Below are 27,941 nucleotides of genomic sequence, written 5' to 3' on the forward strand. Positions count from 1 at the left end.
GAAACACTGTTTTAAGGCATTATCATGTATACTGCAACCTCAAAAGTTATACTTGGCGTATTTCATCCCTGAATGGTACTTGCAGATGTGGATTTTAGACCACACTTATTCTCTCTGTCTCAGATTCCATAGACTTCCTTGCTTTGGTAGTGATCTGGGATCTATTATGGACACTTGTTTCCTTACATTTTATCCCCGAGTTTATCTGTACACCAGAGATACCCTAAAGTGAAGGCTCTTTATGTTTGATGGTCTTCTCCATAGCCAAATACAAAGGATTTTCAGGGTGAAAAGGAGAGTCTCCTTGTTAGCTGTGGCAGTGACCTGTAATGTGTCTTCTCAATAGTGAACGATCCTCAAGACTACATAGTTTGACTTAACAAAAAGTATCAGAGGGAAAAATGTCTCTAACCTTGGGCAAATCAAAGGTACTTAGTGTAGCTAGAATGTAGGTCCTCCCCAGCCCAACTGTAAGTTCTACCAAAGTACTGAGAGGTCTATATGTTCTACCCTTAAGTTAGTCAGGAACCAGTCTTTCTTTTTCAAAAATCAACTTTATTAAGGTCTAAGTTAGGTATAATAAAGTGTACACATTTTATTATTTATTTATTTATTAAAAATAGCTTATCAAGAATATATGTGATGAACTGTGGCAGTACAGCAGGCGATTAGTTTTTATGTGCATATTGGTTATCATTTAGGTATCTTCTATAAAGTGTCTATTCGAGTGTTTATGAAAAATTGGGTTTTTAATCTCTTCTGGTTGAATATGAAGAGTTCTTTATATATTCTGAATACAAGTTCTTTATTGGATACATATATTGTGACTGTTTTCTTCTATTCTGTGGTTTGCCATTTTGTTTTCTTGAAGGTATTTTTTTAAATTGCATTTTAGGTTTTGGGGTACATGTGCAGAACGTGCAAGATAGTCATATAGGTACACACATGGCAGTGTGATTTGCTGCCTTCCTCCCCTTCACCCACATTTGGCATTTATCCCCAGGCTATCCCTCCACAGCTCACCCCCGCACTGTCCCTGCCCTATTCCCCCCAATAGACCCCAGTGTGTAGTACCCCCTTCCCTGTGTCCATGTGTTCTTATTTTTCCTCACCCACCTGTGAGTGAGAATATGTGGTATTTCATTTTCTGTTGTTGTGTCAGTTTGCTGAGAATGATGTTCTCCAGATTCATCCATGTCTCTACAAAGGACATTTTTGATTGCTGCATAATATTCCATGGTGTGTATGTGCCACATTATCCCAGTCCAGTCTATCATCGATGGGCATTTGGGTTGGTTCCAGGTCTTTGCTATTGTAAACAGTGCTGCAATAAACATTCATGTGTATGTGTCCTTATAGTAGAACGATTTATAGTCCTTTGGATATACACTCAGTAATGGGATTGCTGGGTCAAATGAAATTTCTATTTCTAAGGAATTTCTATTTTGCCACACTGTATTCCACAATGGTTGAACTAATTTACATTCCCACCAACGGTGTAGAAGTGTTCCTATTTCTCCACATCCTCTCCAGCATCTGCTGTCTCCAGATTTTTTAATGATCGCCATTCTAACTGGCGTGAGATGGTATCTCAATGTGGTTTTGATTTGCATCTCTCTAATGACCAGTGATGATGAACATTTTTTCATATGTTTGTTGACCTCATGTATGTCTTTTTTGTAAAGTGTCTGTTCATATCCTTTGCCCATTTTTGAATGGGCTTGTTTGTTTTTTTTTCTTGTAAATCTGTTTGAGTTCTTTTTAAATTCTGGATATCAGCCCTTTGTCAGGTGGGTAAACTGCAAAAATGTTTTCCCATTCTGTTGGTTGCCGATTCACTCTAGTGAATGTTTCTTTTGCCGTGCAGAAGCTGTGGAGTTTCATTAGGTCGCATTTGCCTATTTTGGCTTTTGTTGCCAATGCTTTTGGTGTTTTGGTCATGAAGTCCTTGCCTACTCCTATGTCCTGAATGGTTTTGCCTAAATTTTCTTCTAGGGTTTTTATGGTGCCAGGTCTTATGTTTAAGTCTTTAATCCATCTGGAGTTAATTTTAGTGTAAGGTGTCAGGAAGGGGTCCAGTTTCTGGTTTCTGCACATGGCTAGCCAGTTTCCCCAACACCATTTATTAAACAGGGAATACTTTCCCCATTGCTTGTTTTTGTCAGGTTTATCAAGGATTGTATGGTTGTAGATATGTTGTGTTGCCTCCGATGCCTCTGTTCTGCTCCATTGGTCTATATCTCTGTTTTGGTACCAGTACCATGCTGTTTTGATTATTGTAGCCTTGTAGTATAGTTTCAAGTTCGGTAGTGTGATGCCCCCTGCTGTGTTCTTTTTGCTTAGAATTGACTTGGCTATGCAGGCTCTGTTTTGGTTCCATATGAAGTTCATGGTGGTTTTTTTCCAGTTCTGTCAAGAAAGTCAATGGTAGCTTGATGGGTATAGCATTGATTCTGTAAATTACTTTGGGCAGTATAGCCATTTTCATGATATTGATTCTTCCTAACCATGAACATGGAATGTTTCTCCATCTGTTTGTGTCCTCTCTTATTTTGTTGAGCAGTGGTTTGTAGTTTTCCTTGAAGAGGTCCTTTATGTTTCTTTTTAGTTGTATTCCTAGGTATTTTATTCTCTTTGTAGCAATTGTGAATGGCAGTTTATTCTTGATTTGGCTCTCTTTAAGTCTGTTATTGGTCTATAGGAATGCTTGTGATTTTTGCACATTGGTTTTATATCCTGAGACTTTGCTGAACTTGCTTATCAGTTTCAGGAGTTTTTGGGCTGAGGTAATGGGGTCTTCTAGGTATACTATTATGTCATCTGCAAATAGAGACAATTTGGCTTCCACCTTTTCTATTTGAATACCCTTAATTTCTTTTTCTTGCCTGATTGCTTTGGCTAGAACTTCCAGTACTATATTGAATAGGAGTGGGGAAAGAGGACATCCTTGTCTAGTGCCAGATTTCTAAGGGAATGCTTCTAGTTTTTGCCCATTCAGTATGACACAGGTGTCCAGGAATTTATCCATTTCTTCCAGGTTTACTAGTTTATGTGCATAGAGTTGTTTGTAGTATTCTGTGATGATGGTTTGAATTTCTGTGGAATCTGTGGTGATTTCCCCTTTATCGTTTTTTATTGCATCTATTTGGTTGTTCTCTCTTTTCTTTATTATCAGTCTGGCTAGTGGTCTGTCTATTTTGTTGATCTTTTTGAAAAACCAGCTCCTGGCTTTATTGAGTTTTTGAAGGGTTTTTCATGCTTCTGTCTCCTTCAGTTCTGCTCTGATCTTAGTTATTTCTTGTCTTCTGCTAGGTTTTGAGTTTTTTTTATCTTGTTCCTCTAGCTCTTTCAATTTTGACGATAGGGTGTCAATTTTGGATCTCTCCACTCTTCTCATGTGGGCACTTATTGCTATACATTTTCCTCTGGAGACTGCTTTAAATGTGTCCCAGAGATTCTGGTATGTTGTGTCTTTGTTCTTGTTGGTTTTGAAGAACTTCTTTATTTCTGCCTTCATTTCATTCTTTATCCAATCAACATTCAAGAGCCAGTTATTCAGTTTCCATGAAGCTGTGCGGTTCTGAGTTAGTTTCTGAATTCTGACTTCTAATTTGATTGCAGTCTGAGAGACTGTTTGTTATTATGTCAGTTGTTTTGCATTTGCTGAGGAGTGCTTTACTTCCAATTATGTGGTCAATTTTTGAGTAGGTGTGATGTGGTGCTCAGAAGAATGTATATTTTGTGGATTTGGGGTGGAGAGTTCTATAAATGTCTATTTGGTGTGCTTGTTCCAGGTCTGAGTTCAAGCCTTGGTATCCTTGTTAATTATCTGTCTGGTTGATCTGTCTAATATTTACAGTGGAGTGTTAAAGTCTTCCACTCTTATTGTGTGGGAGTCTAAGTCTCTTTGTAAGTGATTAAGAACTTGCCTTATATATCTGGGTGCGCCTGTATTGGGTCCATATACATTTAGAATTGTTAGCTCTTTGTTGTATCGATCCTTTTACCATTATGTAATGACCTTGTTTGTCTCTTTTGATCTTTGTTCTTTAAAGTCTATTTTATCAGAGACGAGAATTGCAACTCCTGCTTTTTTTTGCTCTCCATTTGCTTGGTAAATCTTCCTCCATCCCTTTATTTTGAGCCTATGTGTATCCTTGCATGTGAGATGGGTTTTCTGGATACAGCACAGTGATAGGTTTTGGCTTTTTATCTAATTTGCCAGTCTGTGTCTTTTGATTAGTGCATTTAGTCCATTTACATTTAGGGTTAATATTGTTATGTGTGAATTTGATACTGCCATTTTGATGCTAGCTGGCTGTTTTGCCTGTTAGTTGATGTAGATTCTTCATTTTGTCGATGCCCTTTAGCATTTGGTATGTTTTTGGAATGGCTGGTACTGGTTGTTCCTTTCTATGTGTAGTGCCTCTTTCAGGAGCTCTTGTAAAGCAGGCCTGGTGGTGACAAAATCTCTGAGTACTTGCTTGTTCGCAAAGGATTGTATTTTTCCTTCACTTATGAAACTCAGTTTGGCTGGATATGAAATTCTGGGTGAAAGTTTTTTTCTTTAAAGATGTTGAATATTGGCCCCCACTCTCTTCTGGCATGTAGAGTTTCTGCTGAGAGATCTGCTGTGAGACCAATGGGCTTCCCTTTGTGGGTGACCCAACCTTTCTCTCTGGCTGCCCTTAGTATTTTCTCCATCATTTCAACCCTGGTGAATCTGATGATTATGTGCCTTGGGGTTGCTCTTCTTGCAGAATATCTTTGTGGTGTTCTCTGTATTTCCTGGACTTGAATATTTGCCTGTGTTGCTAGGTTGGGGAAATTTTCCTGGATAATATCCTGAAGAGTATTTTCCAGCTTGGATTCATTCTCTTCGTCACATTCTGGTACACCTATCAAACGTAGATTAGGTCTCTTCACATAGTCCCATATTTCTTGGAGACTTTATTCATTGCTTTTTGCACTTTTATCTCTAATCTTGGTTTTTTGTTTTATTTCATTTAGTTGATCTTCGACTTTTGATATTCTTTCTTCTGCTTGGTCAATTCGGCTGTTCAAACTTGTGCAGGCTTCACGAAGTTCTTGTGTCGTGTTTTTCAGCCCCTTTAATTCATTTATATTCCTCTCTAAGTTGTCCATTCTTGTTATAATTTCCTTGAATCTTTTTTCAAGGTTCTTAGTTTCTTTGCATTGATTTAGAACATGTTCTTTTAGCTCACGGAAGTTTCTCATTATCCACCTTCTGAAGTCTGATTTTGTCATTTTGTCACACTCATTCTCTGTCCTGCTTTGTTCCCTTGCTGGTGAGGAGTTTTGTTCCTTTGTAGGAGGTGAGGTGTTATGGTTTCGGGTGTTTTCCTTTATTTTGTGCTGGTTTCTTTCCATCTTTGTGGATTTATCCATCTGTCGTCTGAGTAGTTGCTGACTTTTCAATTGAGTCTCTGAGTGGATGCCCAGATTGTTGATGATGAAGTATTTCTGTTACTTAGTTTTTCTTCTAACAGTCTAGCCCCTCTGCTGTATGACTACTGAGGTCCACTCCAGGCCCTGCTTGTCTGGGGTACACCTGTAGCATCTGCGGAACAGTAAGAAGAACCAGTTTCTTCTTCTGCTATCTTCTTCCCAGAATGATGCCTGCCAAATGTCAGTCTGATCATTTCTTTTTGAGGTGAGTCTTTGGATATACAGTGGTCAGGGAGCTGCTTGAGGAGATGGACTGTACTTTATAGGAGCTCAAGTGCTGAGCTGTGATCTCCATTGTTCATTCAGGGCTGGTAGGCAGGTGTGTTTAGGTCTGCTGCAGCAGAACTCATAAAACCCCTTTTTGTTCCTCAGATGCTTTGTCTCGGGGAGTTAGGGCTTTCTTTAAGAATATCTGTTGCACTATCCTGCCCAGCTAGAGGTATTCTAGTCACCATTTGCCTTCTGAGGCTCTGCCTTGCTACCGTGGGGTCTGCCCTGCTGCTGTGGGCTCTGCCCTGCTGCCCTGGGCTCCGCCCTGTTGCTGTGGGCTCCACCCTACTGTTGTGGGCTCCGCCCTGTTGCCTGTGGGCTCCGACCTGCTATCATGGGCTTTGCCCTGTTGGCAGAGTCTCTCTGTTATGGCAGGTTGCCTTGGCAATGGCAGGCTGTGTCAGCAATGGGAGTGTACCTCAGTAGGGGCACAATGCCTCGGTGGTGGTGGACCCCCCTCCCCCACCGACCTGCACCATCCTGGATTCAGGTGTGCCTGCAGTGAAACTCTCAGCCCGAGCATTTCAAATCACTGTTTTGTTTGTCCCTGTGGGGGTGGGACCTGCCAAGCCTGATCACCTGGCTCCCTGCCTCAGAGCCCTTTTTTTCTCTCTCTTTTTAAGTTGAATGGTTGACTCTCTTCCAGTTGTTTCAGTCACCTGCTGATAGGGCACCAGGATCTGTGTGATTTTCCATGCAGCGACCCACTGCACCGGCTCAAATGTTGCTTCCCGGGAATCTCCTGGTCTGGCTCACTGTCCGAGTCCCATTTAATCAGATGGATATGCTAATCTGCCCTCTCAAATTTCAGATGGCTGGTTTAACAGGGCACCCAGACCAGTGCGTTTTGTGCAGGGTGCCACTGTGCTGCGACACCCGCCGAAACAGCCACGCAAGCCGAAAGGGCTGCGCTAGCGTCCCGTGTCTCTCCTACACCTGGGAATTTCCCTGTTCTGTGGGCAACAAAGATCCATCTGGAAATGCAGCTAGGACTCACCCTCTTTGCCTTCACTGACAGCTGCAATCCTGAGTTGTTCCTACCATGCCATCTTGGAAATCTCCCCCTCTGGAAGGTATTTTTTAGAGAGCACAAAGTTGAAATTTTGTTGAAGTCTGATTTACCTTTTTTTTTTTTGAGATGGAGTTTCACTTTTGTTACCTAGGCAGGAGTGCAATGGTGTGATCTTGGCTCACCGCTACCTCTGTCTCCTGGGTTCAGGCAATTATCCTGCCTTAGCCTCTTGAGTAGCCGGGATTATAGGCACGCACCACCATGCCCAACTAATTATTTGTATTTTTAGTAGAGACGGGGTTTCACCCTGTTGATCAGAATGGTCTCAGTCTCTTGATCTCGTGATTCACCTGCCTTGGCCTCCCAAAGTGATTTATTTATTTATTTTTTTTTTAATTATGATAGTTAACTAGTTTCATATCTTGAGTTTTTGTCTACTCAAAACTTATGTATGTATATTTTTATGGTTTCTTCAAGAAGTTTTATTATTTGAGTTTTTATAGTTTTAATGTTTACATTTATTTTCAACTTAATTTGTGTTATTATGTGAAGTTAAGGTGAAGTTTTATTCTTTCCATATGGATATGAAGTTGTTCTAGGATCATTTATTGAAAGTCTATTCTTTATTCATTGAGTGATGATGGCACTTTTGTTGAAAATAAAGTAATCTTATATATGTGGGTATATTTCTGGCCTCTTTCTTCTATTCAGTTGTTCTATATTTCTTCTATTACTGTCAAACTGTTTTGATTATTGTAGTTTTATGGTACGTATTTAAATCAGGTTTTGTAACTTCTCCAACTTTGTTTTCCCAAATTGATTTGCCTGTTGTAAGTCCTTTGCATTTTAATTTAAATTTTAGAATCCACTTGACAATTTCTACAAAAACACATGCTGAGATTTTGATTAAATTGAGTATATAGATTAATTTGCAGATAATAATCATGTTCACAGTATTGAACTTTTAATCCATGAACATAGTATTTTTTTTTTTTTTACTTATTTAGTTCTCCAGTTACTCTTAACCGTGCTTTGTAGTTACCGGAGAACAGATTTTATAAATATTTTGTTAATTTTATTTCTAAGTAATGCATGTTTTTGATGCTATTGTGAATGGTATTTTTAATATCTCAATTTCTAAATATTAATTGCTAGTATATGATGATAAAATTAATTTTCCTTCTATTAAATTCATTATATACTGAAAGCTTGTGAAAATAACTTAGAGACCAGGTGCAGTGGCTCATGCCTGTAGTCCCAGAATTTTGGGAGGCCAAGGCAGGTAGATCACTTGAGGTTGTGAGTATGAAACCAGCCTGGCCAACATGGTGAAACCCCATTTCTACTAAAAATTAGCCAGGCATGGTGGTGTGTGCCTGTGATCCCAGCTACTTGAGAGGCTGCTGGAACCTGGGAGGTGGAGGTTGCAGTGAGCCAAGATCACGCCACTGCATTCCAGTCTGGGTGATATAGCCAGACTCTATCTCAAAGTATATATAATATACATATTATATATATACACACATATATGTTATTTATGATAGATATACATTATCACATATTACCATATATATGATATATGTGTGTGTGTGTGTATATATATATATATTAGCTCTAGTAGCTTTTTTCTAGATTCTTTGGTGTTTTCTGCATATATAATCATCTTACCAATGAATATAGATTCTAATTTATGTCTTCCATTCTGATATATAGATGACACAGAATTTTCTTTCTTTTCCTTGTGTTTTTGCATTGGATGTAACCACAAATGTAATGATGAATAGGAGTGGTGAGAGTGCAAATCCTTGCCTTTTTCCTGATTCTAGGAGTGCATTCATTCTTTTACTCTTAAGTATGATGTTAACTGTGGGATTTTTGTAGATGTCTGTTATCAATTGTGGAAATTTGCTTGTATTCCTAGTTTGGTGAAAATTTCTGTTTTAAATCATGAATGGATGTTAAAAATGGATGTTAAAATTTTAAAACAAAGCTTCATGAGTTTATTGAGATTATCATGTGATTTTTTTTTTTAGTCTCTTCATATGATGGATTGCATTAATTGGTTTTCAAATGTTATCTATAATAGGGAAGATATGTGTTGTCTGGCCACTCATTAATGTCTACAAGAAATGCTATGTAACATTTAATTGAATTTAAGCTTCCTTTTAATTAAAACTTTTTTTTTTTAAAGACAGTGTCTTGCTCCATGGCTCACTGCAGTCTTGAACTCCTGGGCTCAAATGATCTTTCTACTTTAGCCTTCTGAGTATGTGGGACTATAGGAACATGCCACCACACATGAGTAATTTCAAAACAATTTTTTTTGAGATGGTGTCTGTCAGTGTCACCCAGGCTTATCTCAAACTCATGGCCTTAAGCATTCTTCCTGCCTCGGCCTCCCAAAATGTTGGCATTACAGGCATGAGCTACTGTACATGGTCAGATGCAAACCTTTTTATTTGAATACGTTGGGGACTTTCAGTCTGAGCACTGGATGATGAGGCTAGTGCCAATAACTCCACTGTTTCTGTGTCATCAGAGAGTATGATTGACATCTTTCCTTCTGCCTGTAGGGATTTGTCAATTTCAAGGTGATCACAAAATAGAAAATACAGAAATTTACTCTGTAAAGTAGGTACTGTGATATTTCTACAGTGCTTGATAGTCTGCATCATGTCCATGTACTACACAGTAGAAGAAAGGTTAGGAGGTGACTAGAAGAGGTTGAACAAAATCTCAGACTTCCCTTTACAGTTTCATCTGAAAGCCAAGTGGATCCTTGCCTCTCTGGCTCTTTCATCAGTCTCCCCAGATGGTGGGGTCATTTCTGGGTAGCTGACTTGATGTAAGTGCAGTAACTCAGTCTCGTGCTTTAGCTGGTCCTCTCTTCTGCACTCAGATCCTATTTCTAACAGTTGGGCCTTTGCTTTATGTTTTTTGTTGTTACAAAATTTTTTTCCTGACTATAGCTCATGACTCTCTTCCCCTAGTAGGTGTGTATCTTTACAGTGTGTTTTGCCTGTGAGCCCCCAATCAGTCCCCCTCAATTCTTCTCACAATTCCTGCCTGATTTTGTGTAATTTTGGCCTTCTGTCTCTATTCAGCAATGTCTCTTAAACTCTTTTTTGCATGTTTTCTAATTTTTGAATTATTAATGATTTCAATATGTACAGTCTCTGTGGGTTTGGTTCTGCTGTTTTTTATTCTGCTGATTCATATTCTTGGTGACTTCTTTCCTTGTGTTTTTTAATGATTTATTTTATTGTGAGCTCATGGTCTTAGGAAAACTTATCTGGAGGAAACTTTTGAAGCATGTGTTTAAAATTTGTTTCTTCAGAGAAGATTTGTATTAGCTTCTGTCAGCTGCTTGGGGGTGCTACCAAACCAAAACCAGTGTTTTGATTAGGTTTTGGGGGCCAGCATAATAGAGCAAATTCTGACTTTACGCCTGTGTGTAAGGATTATGCACTTGTGAGGAACTCTCAAACTTTTTGTTTGTTTTTTTTCTGCTTTACCCAAAGTCAGTCCTGTGACACACAGGCATACACGCTGTCTCTCTTTGTAGAACTTTTTGTTTTGTTGTTTTGTTTTGTTTTCATGGCAGTGCCATTCATAGTTGTCTGATTTATGCAAGAATTGCTAATCTGACCTTTCACTGTTTTGGGAATCATGTTTTATTTCCCTGACTCGTGATACAATGTGGTAAACTGAGCACTCCACCACCAAGAGCTGGCAGATGCCTCCAGGGTCAAGGCAGCCACAGTGCTCAATCCCCTCTCTGGATCTGTACTTTATTCTTGGCTCTTGAGCCCGAGCAATTCATTTATTTTTGCACCAGCTTTATCATAAAATAGAAAAAAATTATTTATATTTTATTCAGCATTTTTATGTGTACTGTGGCAAGAAGGGTTTCTGTGGACATCTAAAGTGTAACTTGGCAAAAATGCAAATTCTAAGATAGTTTAATTTTGAAATGATGCTGGCATAATTATCTATCCATCTGGAAGAAAACAAGACTGTACCACAGTGTCATACCATATATAAAAATAAATTACAGCTTGATTAAATATCTAATTGTGAAATATAAAACAATTTAAATGTCAGAGAAAAATTTGGAAAAAAGATTTTTATGACTTTATAGTATGGAAGCTGTTCTTAAATAAGACAGGAAACCCAGCTGCTATAAAAGGAGAAGAAAGATATAATTGACTTGATGAAAACTAAAATACAAATGAATGATAAAAGATAACATAAATAAAACCAGAAAACATTTTAAATATTGAGTAGAAATATTTGTAGTATATATGACTGGAAAAAGATCACTGTTTAAAAGATAAAGAGCATGCACATTGTGTGTGTGTGTGTGTGTGTGTGTGTGTGTGTGTGTGTGTGTCTATGTAATTGCAGGACAAGGTTTGGGGGAAAGAGAGAGTGCTTGAGACAGACTGAGAAAGGGGAAATGCTAAATGAAAAAGAAAATGAGAGCGTATAAACAAATTTTACAGAGGAGAAAATCCAAATGGTCAAATATTGCGAAGATATTTAACCTTACTATTAGTTGGCATACCATTTTTCCCACCTATTAGATAGGCAAAAGTTAAAAAAAAAATGTTGTATCAGCTGGGACATTTTTAAATGAAAGTATCAGAAACTTAGATAATAACATCTTAATTAGGAAATTCAGTGACTCACATGACAAGAAATCTGAAAGTAGTCAGGTTCTATTGTTTGTTAATAATGAGGCTTGATGATGTCACCAGCCTACTTCCATATTGCAGTACTCCCAATACCCAAGCATACAAGGATGTGAGGCAGTATGAATAAAGATAGCAGAAAAGAGCACATACCAGAAAAAGATGATGGCTTCATATATTGGAATTATTAGGCAAAAATTATGGACCAAATATTTCCCAAATGTGAAGAAACAAAAGGCAAGTTGAAAATATTTTTAGAGAATAGGAAAGCATTAAAAAGTGACCTAGCAGATTTAAACAATACCAGAAGAAATCTCTTAAAATTAAAAATTTGGTAACTAATTTGCAAAACGTAGGAATAGGTTTAAGAACAATTAACATGAGAATTATTGAGGAGAGAAATAGGGGTCTTAAATACAGGTCAGAAGAAATATTTTTGTATGGAGTACATAGAGAATACAAACGGAATATATGGAAGAGAGGATGACAAATAGAGGAAAGTTAAAGAAGAGTCAACAGCCGGGCGCGGTGGCTCACGCCTGTAATCCCAGCACTTTGGGAGGCTGAGTGGACGGATCACGAGGTCAGAAAATCGAGACCATCCTGGCCAACATGGTGAAACCCCGTCTCTACTAAAAAATACAAAAATTAGCTGGGCATGGTGACGCACACCTGTAGTCCCAGCTACTCGGGAGGCTGAGGCAGGAGAATCATGTGAACCCAGGAGGCGGAGGTTGCAGTGAGCCAAAATTGTGCCACTGCACTCCAGCCTGGCTCCTGGCAACAGAGTGAGACTGTCTCAAACAAACAAACAAACAAACAAACAAACAAAAAACAAAACAAAAAAAGAAGAGTTAACACATGCTTTCACATAGGAGTCCAAAAGAGAGGGGAGAGTTTGGGCAAAAGCAGTACCTGCAAAGATAACAGCTCAAAATTTTCCAGAATTAAGAACACCAATCCCCAAACCCAAGAAAGTCAATTAATATCAATAGGACAAATAAAAAGACATCCAAAGCTTGACACATCATAGTAAAACTACAGAACACCAAAGACAAAGGGAAGTACTAAAAGTTGACAGAGGAAAAAAGTTAAATGCAAAAGAGCTGAATTTAATTTAATGTTCAATTTAATTGAATATAATATTAAGTTCCATTTAACATTAAGTTTAAACTAAATGGGTTACCATTAAATTTGGCTCCTTTGAATTATTTATTTAAATTGAATTAAACATTACTCAATGAACATTTATTAACACATTAACCCGGGTAGAATTAACATTGTCTTTGCAACAACAAGATGTGAAAAGAGAAACAGTGTAATTATATTTGCAATATTTTGAAAAAAAATAGCTATTAACTGAATTCTATATCCAGCAAAAATATCTTTAAAGAAGGAGAGTAAGGAAGAAGCCCTTATAAAGTAACAGAAATAGAGTGAGTTGCCATTAGTAACCCCTTGATAAAGGAAATTCTGAAGAATGTACTTCATGGAGAAAGAAAGTAACACCAAAGTTCTGACATGCAAGGAGGAACAAAAAGCAAAGAAAGTCAGAACATGCGACTAATTCTAAAGAACATTATTGACAATAACAGCAATAATCATGTAGGGCTTTAAAAATATTAATATAAACCATTTGGAGTAATAATGGCATACTGGATGTGTCAGGATAGGGGCAAATGGACTTAAAATGTTCTAAGGACCTTGATTTGGTCTAGGAGAAGGGTAAAAGGTATTTTTAAGCATTAATGCTCTAAAAATGCATGTTGTCATATCTATGTTACTTTTACAAGTAGAAAGTGAGTATATTATTTCTAATCTTCAGTGGGGAAAATGGAATATTAAAAACAATCTAAAAAATGTCAAGAGGTCTGGGCACACTGGCTCACACCTGTAATCTCAATGCTTTGGGAGGCCAAGGCGGGAGTATTGCTTGAGTCTGAGTTTGAGATCAGCCAAGGCAACATGGCAAGACCCTGTCTCTACAAAAAAATTGTAAAAAAATTAGTGAGGCATGGTGGCATGTGCCTGCTGTCACAGCTACTTGGGAAGCTGAGGCAGGAGAATTGCTTGAGCCCAGGAGGTTAAGGATGCAGTGAGCTATGCTCACACCACTGCACTCCAGCCTGGATGCCACTGCATTCTGGCCTGGGCAAGAGCATGAGACCCTGTCTCCAAAACAAAAACAAAAACAAAACAAACAAACAAACAAACAAACAGAAAAACCAAAAGAAGAAAAGAGAGAAAAGGAAGCACACAGCAGATGTGACAAAGAGAAAGCACCCAAATATGTCAGTATAACTAAATGTAAATGATTTAATGTAAATGGACTCAGCATTCCGGTTTAAACACAATGATTTTCAAAGTGTAGAAAACAAATTCAATTAAATGTTTAAAATACATATCTAAAATGAAATTTTATAGAAATGTTGAAATTATTGTGATAGAAAATATTTACCATAGATATATTAAACAAAAGTGTTAGTTTACTTAAATTAATAGAAGACAAAATATAATTTAATGCAAAAAAATTACTATTGTTTAAATGTGTCACTTTGTAATAACTGAAGTTTTATTTTCCAGGGATTTGTTTAAGATATCTAAATTTCTATGTGCTTGAGAGTGGAGTCTCAAAAATAAAGAAAATATTCACAGATCTAGTAGGATAAATAGGAAAGTTCACAGTCTCAGAGGGAGATGTCAAAATACCATTGTCTTGGTAATTGATATTACAGTAGATTTTTACAAATTTGTTATTTATGTATTTATGTATTTATTTATTTATTTATTTATTTATATTATTGCACTTTAGGTTCTGGGGTACATGTGAAGAGCATGCAGGATTGTTGCATAGGTACATAGATGGCAATGTGATTTGCTGCCTCCATCCCCATTATCTATATCTTGAATTTCTCCCCATGTTATCCCTCCCCAACTCCCTACCCTCCACTGTCCCTTGCATAGTCCCCCCCAACAGACCTCAGTGTGTGTTGCTCTCCTCCTTGTGTCCATGTGTTCTCATTGTTCAACACCCACCTATGAGTGAGAAAATGCAGTGTTTCATTTTCTGTTCTTGTGTCAGTTTGCTGAGAGTGATGGTTTCCAGGTTCATCCGTGTCCCTAAAAAGGACACAAACTCATCATTTTTTTGTGGCTGCATAGTATTCCGTGGTGTATATGTCCCACATTTTTCCTGTCGAGTGTCTCATCAGTGGGCATTTGGGTTGATTTCAGGTCTTTGCTATTGTAAACAGTGCTGCAGTGAACATAGGTGTGCATGTGTCTTTGTAATAGAATGATTTATAATCCTCTGGATATACACCCAGTAATGGGATTGCTGGGTCAAATGGAATTTCCGTTTCTAGGTCCTTGAGGAATCACCACACTGTCTTCCACAATGGTTGAACTAATTTATAGTCCCACCAACACTGTAAAAGTGTTCCTATTTCTCCACATCCTCTCCAGCATCTGTTGTCTCCAGATTTTTTAATGATTGCGATTCTAACTGGCATGAGATAGTATCTCAATATAGTTTGATTTGCATTTCTCTAATGACTAGTGATGATGAGCATTTTTTCATATGTTTCTTGGCCTTATATATATCTTCTTTTGAAAAGTGTCTGTTTGTATCCTTTGCCCACATTTAATGGCTTTGTTTTTTTTCTTGTAAATCTGTTTTAGTTCTTTGTAGCTTCTGAATATAAGTCCTTCTTCGGATGGGTAGATTACAAAAATTTTTCCCATTCTGTTGGTTGCTGGTTCACTCTAATGATTGTTTCTTTTGCTGTGCAGAAGCTGTGGAGTTTAATTAGATCCCATTTGTCTATTTTGGCTTTTGTTGCCAATGCTTTTGGTGTTTTAGTCATAAAGCCCTTGCCTATGCCTATGTCCTGAATGGTTTTGCCTAGATTTTCTTCTAGGGTTTTTATGGTGTTAGGTCTTATGTTTAAGTCTTTAATCCATCTGGAGTTAATTTTAGTGTAAGGTGTCAGGAAGGGGTCCAGTTTCTGCTTTCTGCACATGGCTAGCCAGTTTTCCCAACACTGTTTATTGAAAAGAAAATCCTTTCCTCATTGCCTGTTTTTGTCATGTTTGTCAAAGATCAGATGGTTGTAGACGTGTGGCATTACTTCTGAGGCCTCTGTTCTGTTCTATTGCTCTATATCTCTGTTTTGGTACCAGTACCATGCTGTTTTGGTTACTGTAGCCTCATAGTATAGTTTGAAGTCAGGTAGCATGATGCCTCCAGCTTTGTTCTTTTTGCTGGAGGCATCAAAGAATTGACTTGGCTATGCAGGCTCTCTTTTGGTTCCATATGAAGTTTAAGGTGTTTTTTTCCAGTTCTGTGAAGATGGTCATAGGTAGCATGATGGGGATAGCATTGAATCTATAAATTACTTTGGGCAGTATGGCCATTTCCACAATATCAATTCTTCCTAATCATGAGCATGGAATGTTTTTCCATTTGTTTGTGTCCTCCCTTATTTTTTTGAGCAGTGGTTTGTAGTTCTCCTTGAAGAGGTCCTTTTCTTCCTTTGTTAGTTGTATTCCTGGGTATTTTATTCTCTTTGTAGCAATTGCAAATAGCAGTTTGTTCTTGATTTGGCTCTCTTTAAGTCTGTTATTGGTGTATAGGAATGCTTGTGATTTCTGCACATTGATGTGGTATCCTGAGACTTTGCTAAAGTTGATTATCAGTTTCAGGAGATTTTGGGCTGAGACAATGGGGTCTTGTAGATATACAATCATGTCGTCTGTAAAAAGAGACAATTTGACTTTCTCCTTTCCTAACTGAATACCCTTTATTTCTTTTTCTTGCCTGACTGCTCTGGCTAGAAATTCCAGTACTATATTGAATAGGAGTGGTGGGAGAGGGCATCCTTGTGTATTGCCAGATTTCAAAGGGAATGCTTCCAGTTTTTGCCCATTCAGTATGATATTGACTGTGGGTTTATTGTAGATAGCTTTTATTATTTAAGATACGTTCCCTCAATACCTATTTATTGACAGTTTTTAGCATAAAGGGCTGTTGAATTTTGTCAAAGGCCTTCTCTGCATCTTTTGAGATGATCATGTTGTTTTTGTCTTTGATTCTGTTTATGTGGTGAATTATGTTTACAGACTTGTGTATGTTGAACCAGCCTTGCATCCCTGGGATGAAGCCTACTTTATCGTGATAGATAAGCTTTTCAATGTGCTGTTGCAATCAGTTTGCCAGTATTTTATTGAAGATTTTTGCATCTATGTTCATCATGGATATTGGCCTGAAGTATTCTTTTCTTGTTGAGTCTCTGCTGGGTTTTGGTATCAGGAGGATGTTGGTCTCATAAAATGATTTGGGAAGGATTCCTTGTTTCTGGATTATTTGGAATAGTTTTAGAAGGAAAGGTACCAGCTTTTTTTGTATGTCTGGTAGAATTCGGCTGTGAACCCATCTGGACCCGGGCTTTTTTTGGGTGGTAGGCTCTAAATTGCTGCCTCAACTTCAGATCTTGTTATTGGTCTATTCAGGGTTTCGAATTCTTTCTGGTTTAGCCATGGGAGGATGCGAGGGTCCAGGAATTTATCTATTTCTTCCAGGTTTACTGGTTTATGTGCATGGAGTTTTTTGTAGTAATCTCTGATGTTAGTTTGGATTTCTGTGGAATCTATGGTGATATCCCCTTTATAATTTTGTATGGCATCTATTTGATTCTTCTCCGTCTTCTTTTTTATTAATCTGGCTATCATTCTATTTCATTGATCTTTTCAAAACATCAGCTCCTGGATTTACTGATTTTTAAAGGTTTTTTTGTGTCTCTATCTTCTTCAGTTTTGCTCTGATCTTCATTATTTCTTGTCTTCTGCTAGCTTTTGAGTCTTCTTGATCTTGCCCCTCTAGCTCTTTCAATTTTGATGGTAGGTTGTCAATTTGAGAGCTTTCCTTGCTTCAAATTTATTGCTATAAATTTTCCTCTAGATGCTGCATTAAATGTGTCCCAGAGATTCCCTTAAGTTTTGTCTTCATTCTCATTGATTTCAAGGAACATCTTTATTTCTGCCTTCATTTCATTGATTATCCAGTAAACATTCAAGAGCCAGTTGTTTAGTTTCCATGAAGTTTGGGGTTCTGAGTTAGTTTCTGAATTCTGAGTTCTAACTTGATTGCACTGTCGTCTGAGAGACTGTTTGTTATGATTTCTGTTCTTTTGCATTTGCTGAGGAGTGATTTACTTCCAATTGTGTGGTCAGTTTTAGAGTAGGTGTGATGTGGTGCTGAGAAGAATGGATTTTGGTGGAGAGTTCTGTAAATGTCTATTAGGTTGCTTGATCCAGATCTGAGTTCTAGTCCTCGATATCCTTGTTAATTTTCTGTCTCATTGATCTGTCTAATATTGACAGTGGAGTGTTAAAGTCTCCCATTATTATTGTGTGGGAGTCTAAGTCTCTTTGTAAGTTCATTAAGAACTTGCTTTATCTATCTTGGTGCTCCTGTATTGGGTGTGTCTATATTTAGGATCATTAGTTCTTCTTGCATTCATTCTTTTACCATTAAGTAATGCCCTTCTTTGTCTCTTTTGATCTTTGTTGGTTTAAAGTCTATTTTATCAGAGACTAGGATTGCAACTCCTACTTTTTTTGCTCTCCAGTTGCTTGGTAAATCTTCCTCCATCCCTTTATTTGACCTATGTTTATCCTTGTATGTGAGATGCATTTTCTGGATATAGCACACTGATGAATTTTGACTTTTTATCCAATTTGTCAGTCTGTGTTTTTTGATTGGGGCATTTAGCCCATTTACATTTAAGGTTAATATTGTTATGTGTGAACTTGATCCTGCCATTTTGATGCTAGCCAGTTGTTTTGCCCATTAGTTCATGCAGTTTATTTGTTGTGTCAATGCTCTTTACCATTTGGTACATTTTTGGAGTGGCTGGTATTAGTTATTCCTTTCCATGTTTAGTGCTACTTTCAGGAGCTCTTGTAAGGCAGGCCTGGTGGTGATGAAATCTCTCATTAATTAATTTTTCATAAAAGATTTTATTTCTCCTTCATTTATGAAGCTTAGTTTGGCTAGATGTGAAATTCTAGGTTGAAAATTCTTTTCTTTAAGGATGTTGCATATTGGTCCCTACTCTCTTCTGGCCTGTATAGTTTCTGCCAAGAGACCAGCTGTGAGTCTGATGGGCTTCCCTTTGTGGGTAACCTGACCTTTCTCTCTGGCTTCCCTTAGCATTTTTTCCTTCATTTCAACCCTGGTGAATCTGACGATTATGTGCCTTGGGGTTGCTCTTCTTGAGGAATATCTTTGTGGTGTTCTCTTTATTTCCTGTACTTGAATATTGGCCTGCCTTGCTAAGTTGGGGAAGTTCTCCTGGATAATATCCTGAAGAGTATTTTCCAGCTTGGATTCATTCTCTCTGTCACATTCAGGTACACCTATCAAACGTAGATTAGGTCTTTTCATGTAATCCCAAATTTCTTGGAGGCTTTGTTCATTTCTTTTTAGTTGTTTTTCTCTAATCTTGCCTTCTCATTGTATTACATTGAGTTGATCTTCAATCTCTGATATCCTTTCTTTCTTTTGATTGATTTGGCTATTAAAACTTGTGTATGCTTTGCTAAGTTCTTGTCTTGTGATTTTCAGCTCCATCAATTCATTTATATTCTCTATGCTGTTTCTTCCCATTAGCATTTTGTCAAACCTTTTTTCAGAGTTCTTAGTTTATTTGCATTGGATTAGAATATGGTCTTTTAGCTCAGAAAACTTTGTTATTACCCACTCTCTGAAGTCTGTTTCTGTCAATTCATCAGACTCATTCTCCATCCAGCCTTGTTCCCTTGCTGGTGAGGAGTTGTGATCCCTTGCAGAAGGAGAGGCATTCTGGTTTTGGGTGTTTTCACCCATTTTGCACTGGTTTTCCTCCCATATTTGTGGATTTATCTACCTGGGTTCTTTGTAGTTGATGACTTTCGGATGTGGTCTCTGAGTGGTTGTCCTTTTTGTTGATGATGAAGTTATTTCTTTCTGTTTTCTGGTTTTCCTTTTAATAGTCAGGCCCCTCTGCTGTAGGACTGCTGGAGGTCCACACCAGACCCTGCTTGCCTGGGGATCACCTGCGGCACCTGCAGAACAATAAGGGTTGCTGCCAGTTTCTTCTTCTGTTATCTTTGTCCCAGAAGGATACCCACCAGCTGTCAACCTGAGCCCTCTTTATGAGGTGTCTCTTTGGATATACGGGGGTCAGGGTACTGCTTGAGGGGACAGTCTGTCCCTTATAGGAGCTCAAGTGCTGAGCTGTGAGGTCTGTTGTTCTGTTCAGTGCTGCTTGGCAGGTACTTTTAAGTTTGCTGCAGTGGAACTCATACCTGTCTTTTTTCCCAGGTGCTCTGTCCTGGGAAGGTGGGGCTTTATTCATAAGTTTCTGACATGCTACTGCCTTTTTTCAGAGATATCATGACCAGTGAGGAGGTAGCCTAGTCATAGTCTGCCAGCAGAGGTGTTGCTGAGTCGCTGTGGGCTCTGCCTAGCTGCTGTGTGAACTTCCTTGCAGTTTTGTTTATAGAGGTATAGTTAGAACTACCTTGGTAATGGTGGTCTGCCTCATAATGGTAGACTGTTTCTGTAATGGCAGACTGTCTCAGTAATGCTGGATTGCTTCAGTAATGGCGGACTGCCTCCATAATGGTGGACTGCCTTGGTAATGGTGGACTGCCATGGTAATGGCAGACTGCCTCAGTAGTAGTGGACTGCCTCAGTAATGGTGAACACCCTTCCCCCAACAGAGCTGGACTGTCCCAGGTTCAGCTGTGCTTCTGTGAAACTCTCAATCCAGAGCATCTCAGATTGCTGGTCTTTGTGGGGGTTGACCCACTGAACCAGATCATGTGGCTCCCTGTTTCAGCACCCTCTTTTTGAGTTGAATAGGTGACTCTGTCTCCCAGGCATTCCAGGCGCCGTTGAAACGGCACTCAGATTTGTGTAAGTTTTTGTGTGGAGACCTGCTGTGCTGGCCTAAACAGCCATGCTGGAGACTTGTGGCACTTTTCTGCCCTGGAATCTCCTGGTCTGTGGGCAGTAAAAATTCGTTTCAAAATGTGGTGATCCCTCACCCTCTATGTTCTCGCTCAGAACTGCACTCCAGAGCTGTTCCTATTTGGCCATCATCAATTTTTTTTTTTTTTATGGAGTTTTGCTCTTGTCATCCAGGCTGGAGTGCAATGGTATGATCCTGGCTCACTGCAACCTCCTGAGGTCAAGCAATTCTCCTGCCTCAACCTTCTGAGTACCTATTGAAGTAGATTTTTCAAAATTAGGACAATATACAAGGCTGAAACAACATGATTTATGAACAACCTACTTTTTAGAAAATTTTAATTTACTTAACCTGAATAGTCCTGTGACATTAAAAATATAAAAAAAAAGAACTTGAATCAGTAGTTCTAAAATGGACCATAAGAATATATTCTCATTAAGAAAATTTCAAAGCCTGAAAGGCTATACCAGAAAATTGTGCTAAATTTTCCGATATAGATAATTCTTACACAAATTCTTCCAAAGCATAAACAAGGAGGAATCTCATTTTATGCATAAACTTGATATCAAAACCAAACAAAAGAGTATAGAAAAGGAAAAGTACAAGCCATTCTCATTCATGAACATGTGTGCAAGCATCCCAACTTTGACCTGGAACTATATAGGAGATGAGATTCTGGGAGCCATAGTTCAAGTTTACCCAAGTTGACAAGATCAAGCACAATGATAGAACTACTTTTTTGTAAGGCAAAGAAATAATTATTCCAGGCTGGGCGCACGTGGCTCATGCCTGTAATCCCAGCACTTTGGGAGGCCAAGGCAGGAGGATCAGAAGGTCAAGAGATCGACAGCATCCTGGCCAAATTGGTGAAACCCTGTCTCTACTAAAAATATAAAAATTGTCTGGGTGTGGTGGTGCACACCTGTAATCCCAGCTACTGGGGAGGCTGAGGCAGGAGAACTGCAACCTGGGAGGTGTAGGTTGCAGTAAGCTGAGATCACCCCACCGCACTCCCTCCTGGCAACAGAGCAAGACTTCATTTCAAAAAAGAAAAAAAAAATTATTCCTCAAGCTATGATAATGGTTGCCCTGGGGGAAGGGATAAGGTTGTGATCATGTGGGGGTTTCTTAGAATGGGGTGCTGATGTTGACAGAGAGGGGATTTATAGGGACATTTATAATTATTTGTTATATTCTACTACATATTGTGTATAATTTTCTGTATATTCATTATATTTCACAACAAAAGAAGAATATAACATCAAGTTTCAAAGTAGTGTGTGAGTACAGGTAAATCTATGGAAGTTCACGAAGTCTGTTAATATCTGGAATAGGTACTGGTGACAGCTGATGGGCAGAGGACATTCTTTAACTCCTCCCTTGTCAATTTGTATACTCTTTGACTTGTTTTGTTGCACCTATATTATTTTTCTTATGAAAAAAATCTGATGAGTCAAAAGTTAATATGACTATAAATAAGTGTATCAAAGACATCTGGTTTACTTCCATACCCATTTCACAGGAGAACTTAGACTTTTTAGCTGGTTGTGTGGCTGTCTACCGAACAGATAATATTTTCAGCTACTCTTGCAGCAAAATGTTGTAATGTGACTGTATTCTGGTTAACTAGATGAATGGCAGTGTTTTGGAGGACTTTGGAGAAGACTTAATTAAAACAGCACTGGTGGCCAGGCATAATGGCTCACACCTGTAATCCTAGCACTTTGGGAAGCTGAGGCAGGAGAATCTGTTTAGCCTAGGAGTTCAAGGCCAACCTTGGCAAGATATTGAAATCACATCTCTATAAAAAATAAAGGAATTAGGCTTGACACGGTGGCTCAAGCCTGCAATCCCAGCATTTTGGGAGGCTGAGGCAGGCAGATCACCTGAGGTCAGGAGATTGAGACCAGCCTGACCAACACAGTGAAACCCTCTACTAAAAATACAAAAATTAGCTGGGCATGGTGGCACATGTCTGTGATCCCAGCTGCTCACTCAAAGGCAAAGGCAGGAGAATCACTTGAACCCAGCAGGTGGAGATTGCAGTAAGCTGAGATCATACCATTGCTCTCCAGCCTGGGTGACAAGTGTAAAAGTCCATCTCAAAAAAAAAAAAAAAAAATAGAATTAGCTGGGTGTGGTAGCACACACCTGTAGTCCCATCTACTTGGGAGGCTGAGGCAGGAGGATCTTTTGAGGCCAGGAGGCCAAGGCTGCAGTGAGCTATGATTTCACCAATTAATACATTCTAGCCTGGGTAGCAGAGCAAGACCCTGACTCTTAAAAAAATAAAAAAAAAAATACCAAAGCAGAATTGGCACATGAGTTTACCACCATCCATCATGCTTCCTGATGGAAAGACTGGAGTTATAGCTGCTGCCTTGGACCATGAAGATAATTGGCTTCACAGTAGGACAGCAACAAGGGAGCTGACAGGGGCCTGATTGGAAACTTCATGAAGCCATGCTACTATTGGACTATCCATCTTCAGATCTGTTTCCCATGAGGGAGAAAATGATTTATTTGGCTTTCTCTGTTATTTGTAGTTAAATCCAATTCTAATCAACACAGAAGCAGCAAAGCAAGTCATCCAGAGAAGCAGCAAAACAAGTCTACCTGCCCATAGAACGTAGAATTTTTGTTTGTTGATCAAATAAAACCTGTCCAAGAGAAAAGCCCGTAGACTGGTTTTATTTGATCTACACAGTTTCTGGAAAAGAAATATCTGCTATGGTCTGAATGTGTCCCTCTAAGTTCGTATTTTGAAATTCTAACCTCGAAGGTGACAGTATTAGATGGTAGGAGTCTTTTGACTTGATTGGGTCGTCAGGGTGGAGCCCTTATGAATAAGAGTAGTGCCCTCATAGAATGGGTCCAAGGGATCTCCTTTTCTTCCTCTACCATATGAGGACACAGGGAAAAGGTGCTGTCTGTGAACCAGAAAGCAGCCCCTCACCAAACATGAAATCTGCTGGCAAGTTGATCTCAGACTTCCTAGCCTCCAGAACTATAAGAAATAAATTCTTGTTCTTTATAAGTTACCCAGTGTATGCTATTTTACAGAATAGATGAAGACAAAGTCTTAATATAAAAATCCAGATTCTGGGCTGGTCTTGAAAATTCAGAAGATATGGCATTCTTGAGGTCTCCTCATGCTGTCAGTTGGCCAAAGTTGAATAGTGACTGACACTTCTGTGTTGGGCATGGGCTTTTCTTATTTCATTTATTCATTATGCATTGAGCTTATATTCACTGGCCTAGAGTTCTCACTATTAATAGTTTAGTTTTATTTTGGCATAGTTGAGTTGTTCTGTTTAATACAATTTTGTATCTTTCTTCCTTAATATCAGACAAGTATTTTTTCCTATGTGAAGGAATCCCATTTTGTTGCTTGGTTCTTTTATGGCTGGTTTATATTTTGGTTTGTGACAGAATTGATTTCTGTTGACTCTGGGCAGTAGCAGAGACCTGCTGAGAGAAATCATGATGATGTCAAATAGCATCAAGAAAACCTTAAAATTGTCCATGAAAATTCATCCAGAATAAGATCAGAAAGGCTGGGCTAGAGAAGCTGGTAATTTTTAGGGTTAATTTTTATAAGAATTGCTACTTAGTTCATGCTTGCACTAATTATAGCCCTTCATATGGAAATAGGCTATTCAACAAAACCCTGCAAATTCTAGGTATCTTTGTTCCCATTTTGCTACCAAAACATACAGTGTTTAAAAGGGTAAGTGTAGTAATAATTTCTGATTTTTCCCTTCAGATTTCAATGTACCATTTTAATAATGCCATTATATTTTTTACTAATTCAAATAATTATGAAAGAAAATATGACAAAACATTAAAATGTGGCTGCTTTATTAACTTCAGTACAATTTCTGCCTTCCTGTTCTTTTCTCAATTGTGTAAAGAGAAAAAGGAAAATTGATAATTTATGTCAGTTGTGGTAGGTGTATAATGCATATTGATTATGCATATGTCTAAACCAAACTTTAAACCAAACCAAAAGTTTGTATCTGAAAGAAGATAAACGGATAAAACATTAAAACCAAGTTTATCAAAAACTAATGATTTTCAAGCAAACTCTAATTATATGAATTGCAGACTCAGAAAGTGAGTGTTCTTCTTTTGGGATTTTAAAAGTCCTGTTATTTTCATTCCTTTTAAAAGATCCACTGTTGTTTCTTAACTTTCTTCTGGTTTTCTATTTGAGATACAAATTCATTGCTCTAGTCAGGAAAAGGTGACATGTGCATGCTGAGAAATACTCACGGGACCCCTTGTGGAATTGTTTGGCCATCACATGTACAAATCCATTTATAGCTCACTCTCTGGGAACTCATGGCATACCTGACAGGTGTGCCAGACAGGCTTTTTTCTTCCCTAAAATGAGTGGTGCTATATTGTTTGGAAAGTGCACTGAAATATAAGCATCTAAAAGTCAGAACTTGTATTTCAAAGTTTAGTATAGGAGGCATTTCTTGTCTCCAGAAATAAGTACACTGATTTATATTATGAAATTTGGTTCATAGAGATGTAATAGGAATTTGAAAGCAAAGTTTACAGCCAATTCCAAATTGAGGATTCTATATTATATAAGGCTTTACTCTTTCAGTTATTTACATACCATTACTTTTTTACTCAAATATTTTTGAGGTGATTATTACCTATAGGACATTGAGCTATACATAAGCTATATGTGAGCTAGGTCAAAATGTGATTATCCCACATTCAGTTTTTTCCAAGTGAACAAGCTGCTTTGTGTGAATCTATTAGCTGTGGGAGAAGTTATGCTAGCATAGACTTTAGGATAGAGAATTGTAACTTTCCCCTGTCATCAATATTTTAAGTGTCTTCTGTGAATAAAGCTCTATACTATGTGCTGGGGAAACAGAGAGATTGAGATATGGGTGCTGCTTTCAAAGACGTTCTTTTTTTATGTAAAGGTTGGTTTAAGAAAAAAAGAAACCCTAAGCTATTTTTTGAATAATTACTATCTAATTTCTTTAGAGACATTTGAGAATATGTGTTTGATAACAGATTAAGAGACTATCATTTCAGCTGGGTATGTGTCCTGAAATTAAAAAACTAAGTATGGAAGCCATATATATCTTTCTTACATTTTGTTAAGCTTATCTCTGCTTGGGTGAAAGTTCTTCATACTTTTTTATGACAATGATTATATTCTTTAATCCAGTGTTCTTGTTTCTTTAAAGCATAAAAATGTTATTCTTCTTAAATTTCAGTGCTAATGGATAAAAGGAGATTTGCAGCCTCTTGATGTTCCTCATCTGCTCCCAGACAACCAGCAGCACAGTAGAACCTGTCCAGGAAATATTTTTATGTATGGCACTCCCTGTCAGCTATGAAATTATTAAACCTGGCCAGATGAAGATCGTTTATGCAAATAGTCATTTATAAACTGAGCACCAAACAATGGAGTGGCCTATCAATAGCTCATTTGATTTAGTTAAAAGGCAGAAATAATTATCATGTTATTTCTGCCCCTGTCATGGCTTGATTTGATCTCTAAATTAGAGATCTTCTGCTCTTTTTCATTATGTAAGGTTAATATTGATCCCAAATAACCCCTCTGACATAATTATTTTTGCTGTTTGTAAAAGGAAGGCCATTTGCTGCATGGAAAATGGAGTATGTTGGAGGGATCTAAGAGAATTAACTTGTAATTGGATGATTCTTGATGAAACTTATAATGGTCACTGTGAAGAAGGGAATGTGACTATTGTAAGGGAAGGGAATCAGAGATGGGAGAGTGGAGCGGGTATCTGCCTGCAGCCAGTAAGTACAGATTTACACAGGAGTATTAGACCAAAAAAAAAAAAAAAAAAAAAAAAAAAAGATGTTTGTGACTTAGGTCCTTAGCTCATTCTACCTCAAATTCCTATCAAAGTGCCGTTACATATTCTTTTATGTTGGACTGATTCATCATAAATGGAATATCTTATGATAATCTTTTTCTTATTTCCCTCCTCCCACACTATTTAATATATATTTTTTAAATTTTACTTTAAGTTCTGGGTTACATATGCTGAACTGGCAGGTTTGTTACTTAGGTATATGTATGCCGTGGTGCTTTGCTGCACCTATCCACCCATTATCTAGGTTTTAAGCCCCATACACACTGGTTATTTGTCCTAATACTCTCTCTTCCCTCACCCCCCAATCCCCTGACAGGTTCCAGTGTGGGTGTTCCCCTCCCAGTGTCCATGTGTTCTCATTGTTTAACTCCCACTTATGAGTGAGAATGTACACTGTTTGATTTTCTGTTCCTGTGTTAGTTTGTTGAGGATGATGACTTCCAGCTTCATCCATGTCCCTGCAGAGGACATGATCTCATTTCTACTTATGGCTGCAAAGTATTCCATGGTGTATATGTACTACATTTTCTTTTTTTAAATTGCATTTTAGGTTTTGGGGTACATGTTCACAACATGCAAGATAGTTGCATAGGTACACACATGGCAGTGTGTTTTGCTGCCTTCCTCCCCTTCACCCACATTTGGCATTTCTCCCCAGGCTTTCCCTCCCCAGTTCCCCCACCACTGTTCCTCCCCTATTCCCCCCAATAGATCCCAGTGTGTAGTACTCCCTTCCCTGTGTTCATGTGTTCTCATGTTTCATCACCCTCCTATGAGTGAGAATATGTGGTATTTCATTTTCTGTTCTTGTGTCAGTTTGCTGAGAATGACGTTCTCCCGATTCATCCATGTCCCTACAAAGGATGCGAACTCACCATTTTTGATTGCTGTGTAATATTCCATGGCGTATATGTGCCACATTTTCCCAGTCCAGTCTATCATCGATGGGCATTTGGGTTGGTTCCAGGTCTTTGCTATTGTAAACAGTGCTGCAATGAACATTCATGTTCATGTGTCCTTATAGTAGAACAATTTATAGTTTTTTGGATATATACTCAGTAATGGGATTGCTGGGTCAAATGGAATTTCTATTTCTAAGGAATTTCTATTTTGCCACACTGTATTCCACAATGGTTGAACTAATTTACACTCCCACCAACAGTGTAAAAGTGTTCCTATTTCTCCACATCCTCTCCAGCATCTGCTGTCTCCAGATTTTTTAATGATCGCCATTCTAACTGGCGTGAGATGGCATCTCAATGTGGTTTTGATTTGCATTTTTCTAATGACCAGTGATGATGAGCATTTTTTCCTATGTTTGTTGGCCTCATGTATGTCTTCTTTTGTAAAGTGTCTGTTCATATCCCTTGCCCATTTTTGAATGGGCTTGTTTGTTTTTTTCTTGTAAATCTGTTTGAGTTCTTTTTAAATTCTGGATATCAGCCCTTTGTCAGATGGGTAAACTGCAAAAATTTTTTTCCATTCTGTTGGTTGCTGATTTACTCTAGTGACTGTTTCTTTTGCCATGCAGAAGCTGTGGAGTTTCATTAGGCCCCATTTGCCTATTTTGGCTTTTGTTGCCAATGCTTTTGGTGTT

The 27,941-nt window shown here is 38.2% G+C and overlaps 1 protein-coding gene across 5 annotated transcripts in view; it reads left to right on the plus strand.

The window, feature by feature from the left end:
- The window catches only part of ACVR1C (activin A receptor type 1C), a 152,515-nt gene that overhangs the window by 76,137 nt on the left and 48,437 nt on the right, over positions 1-27,941 (plus strand). Inside the window, exon 1 of one of the 5 annotated variants that reach the window (XM_078327723.1) lies at positions 11,548-11,682. The exons of the other annotated variants lie outside the window; for them this stretch is intronic. Coding sequence (XP_078183849.1) covers positions 11,646-11,682 — 37 coding nt within the window. The 5' untranslated portion in view covers positions 11,548-11,645. Of the gene's footprint in view, positions 1-11,547; positions 11,683-27,941 lie in introns of those variants that run through there. 5 annotated transcript variants of the gene reach the window in all.

The sequence above is a fragment of the Callithrix jacchus genome, chromosome 6, assembly GCF_049354715.1.
Source record: "Callithrix jacchus isolate 240 chromosome 6, calJac240_pri, whole genome shotgun sequence".
Classification (NCBI taxonomy): Eukaryota; Metazoa; Chordata; class Mammalia; order Primates; family Cebidae; genus Callithrix; species Callithrix jacchus.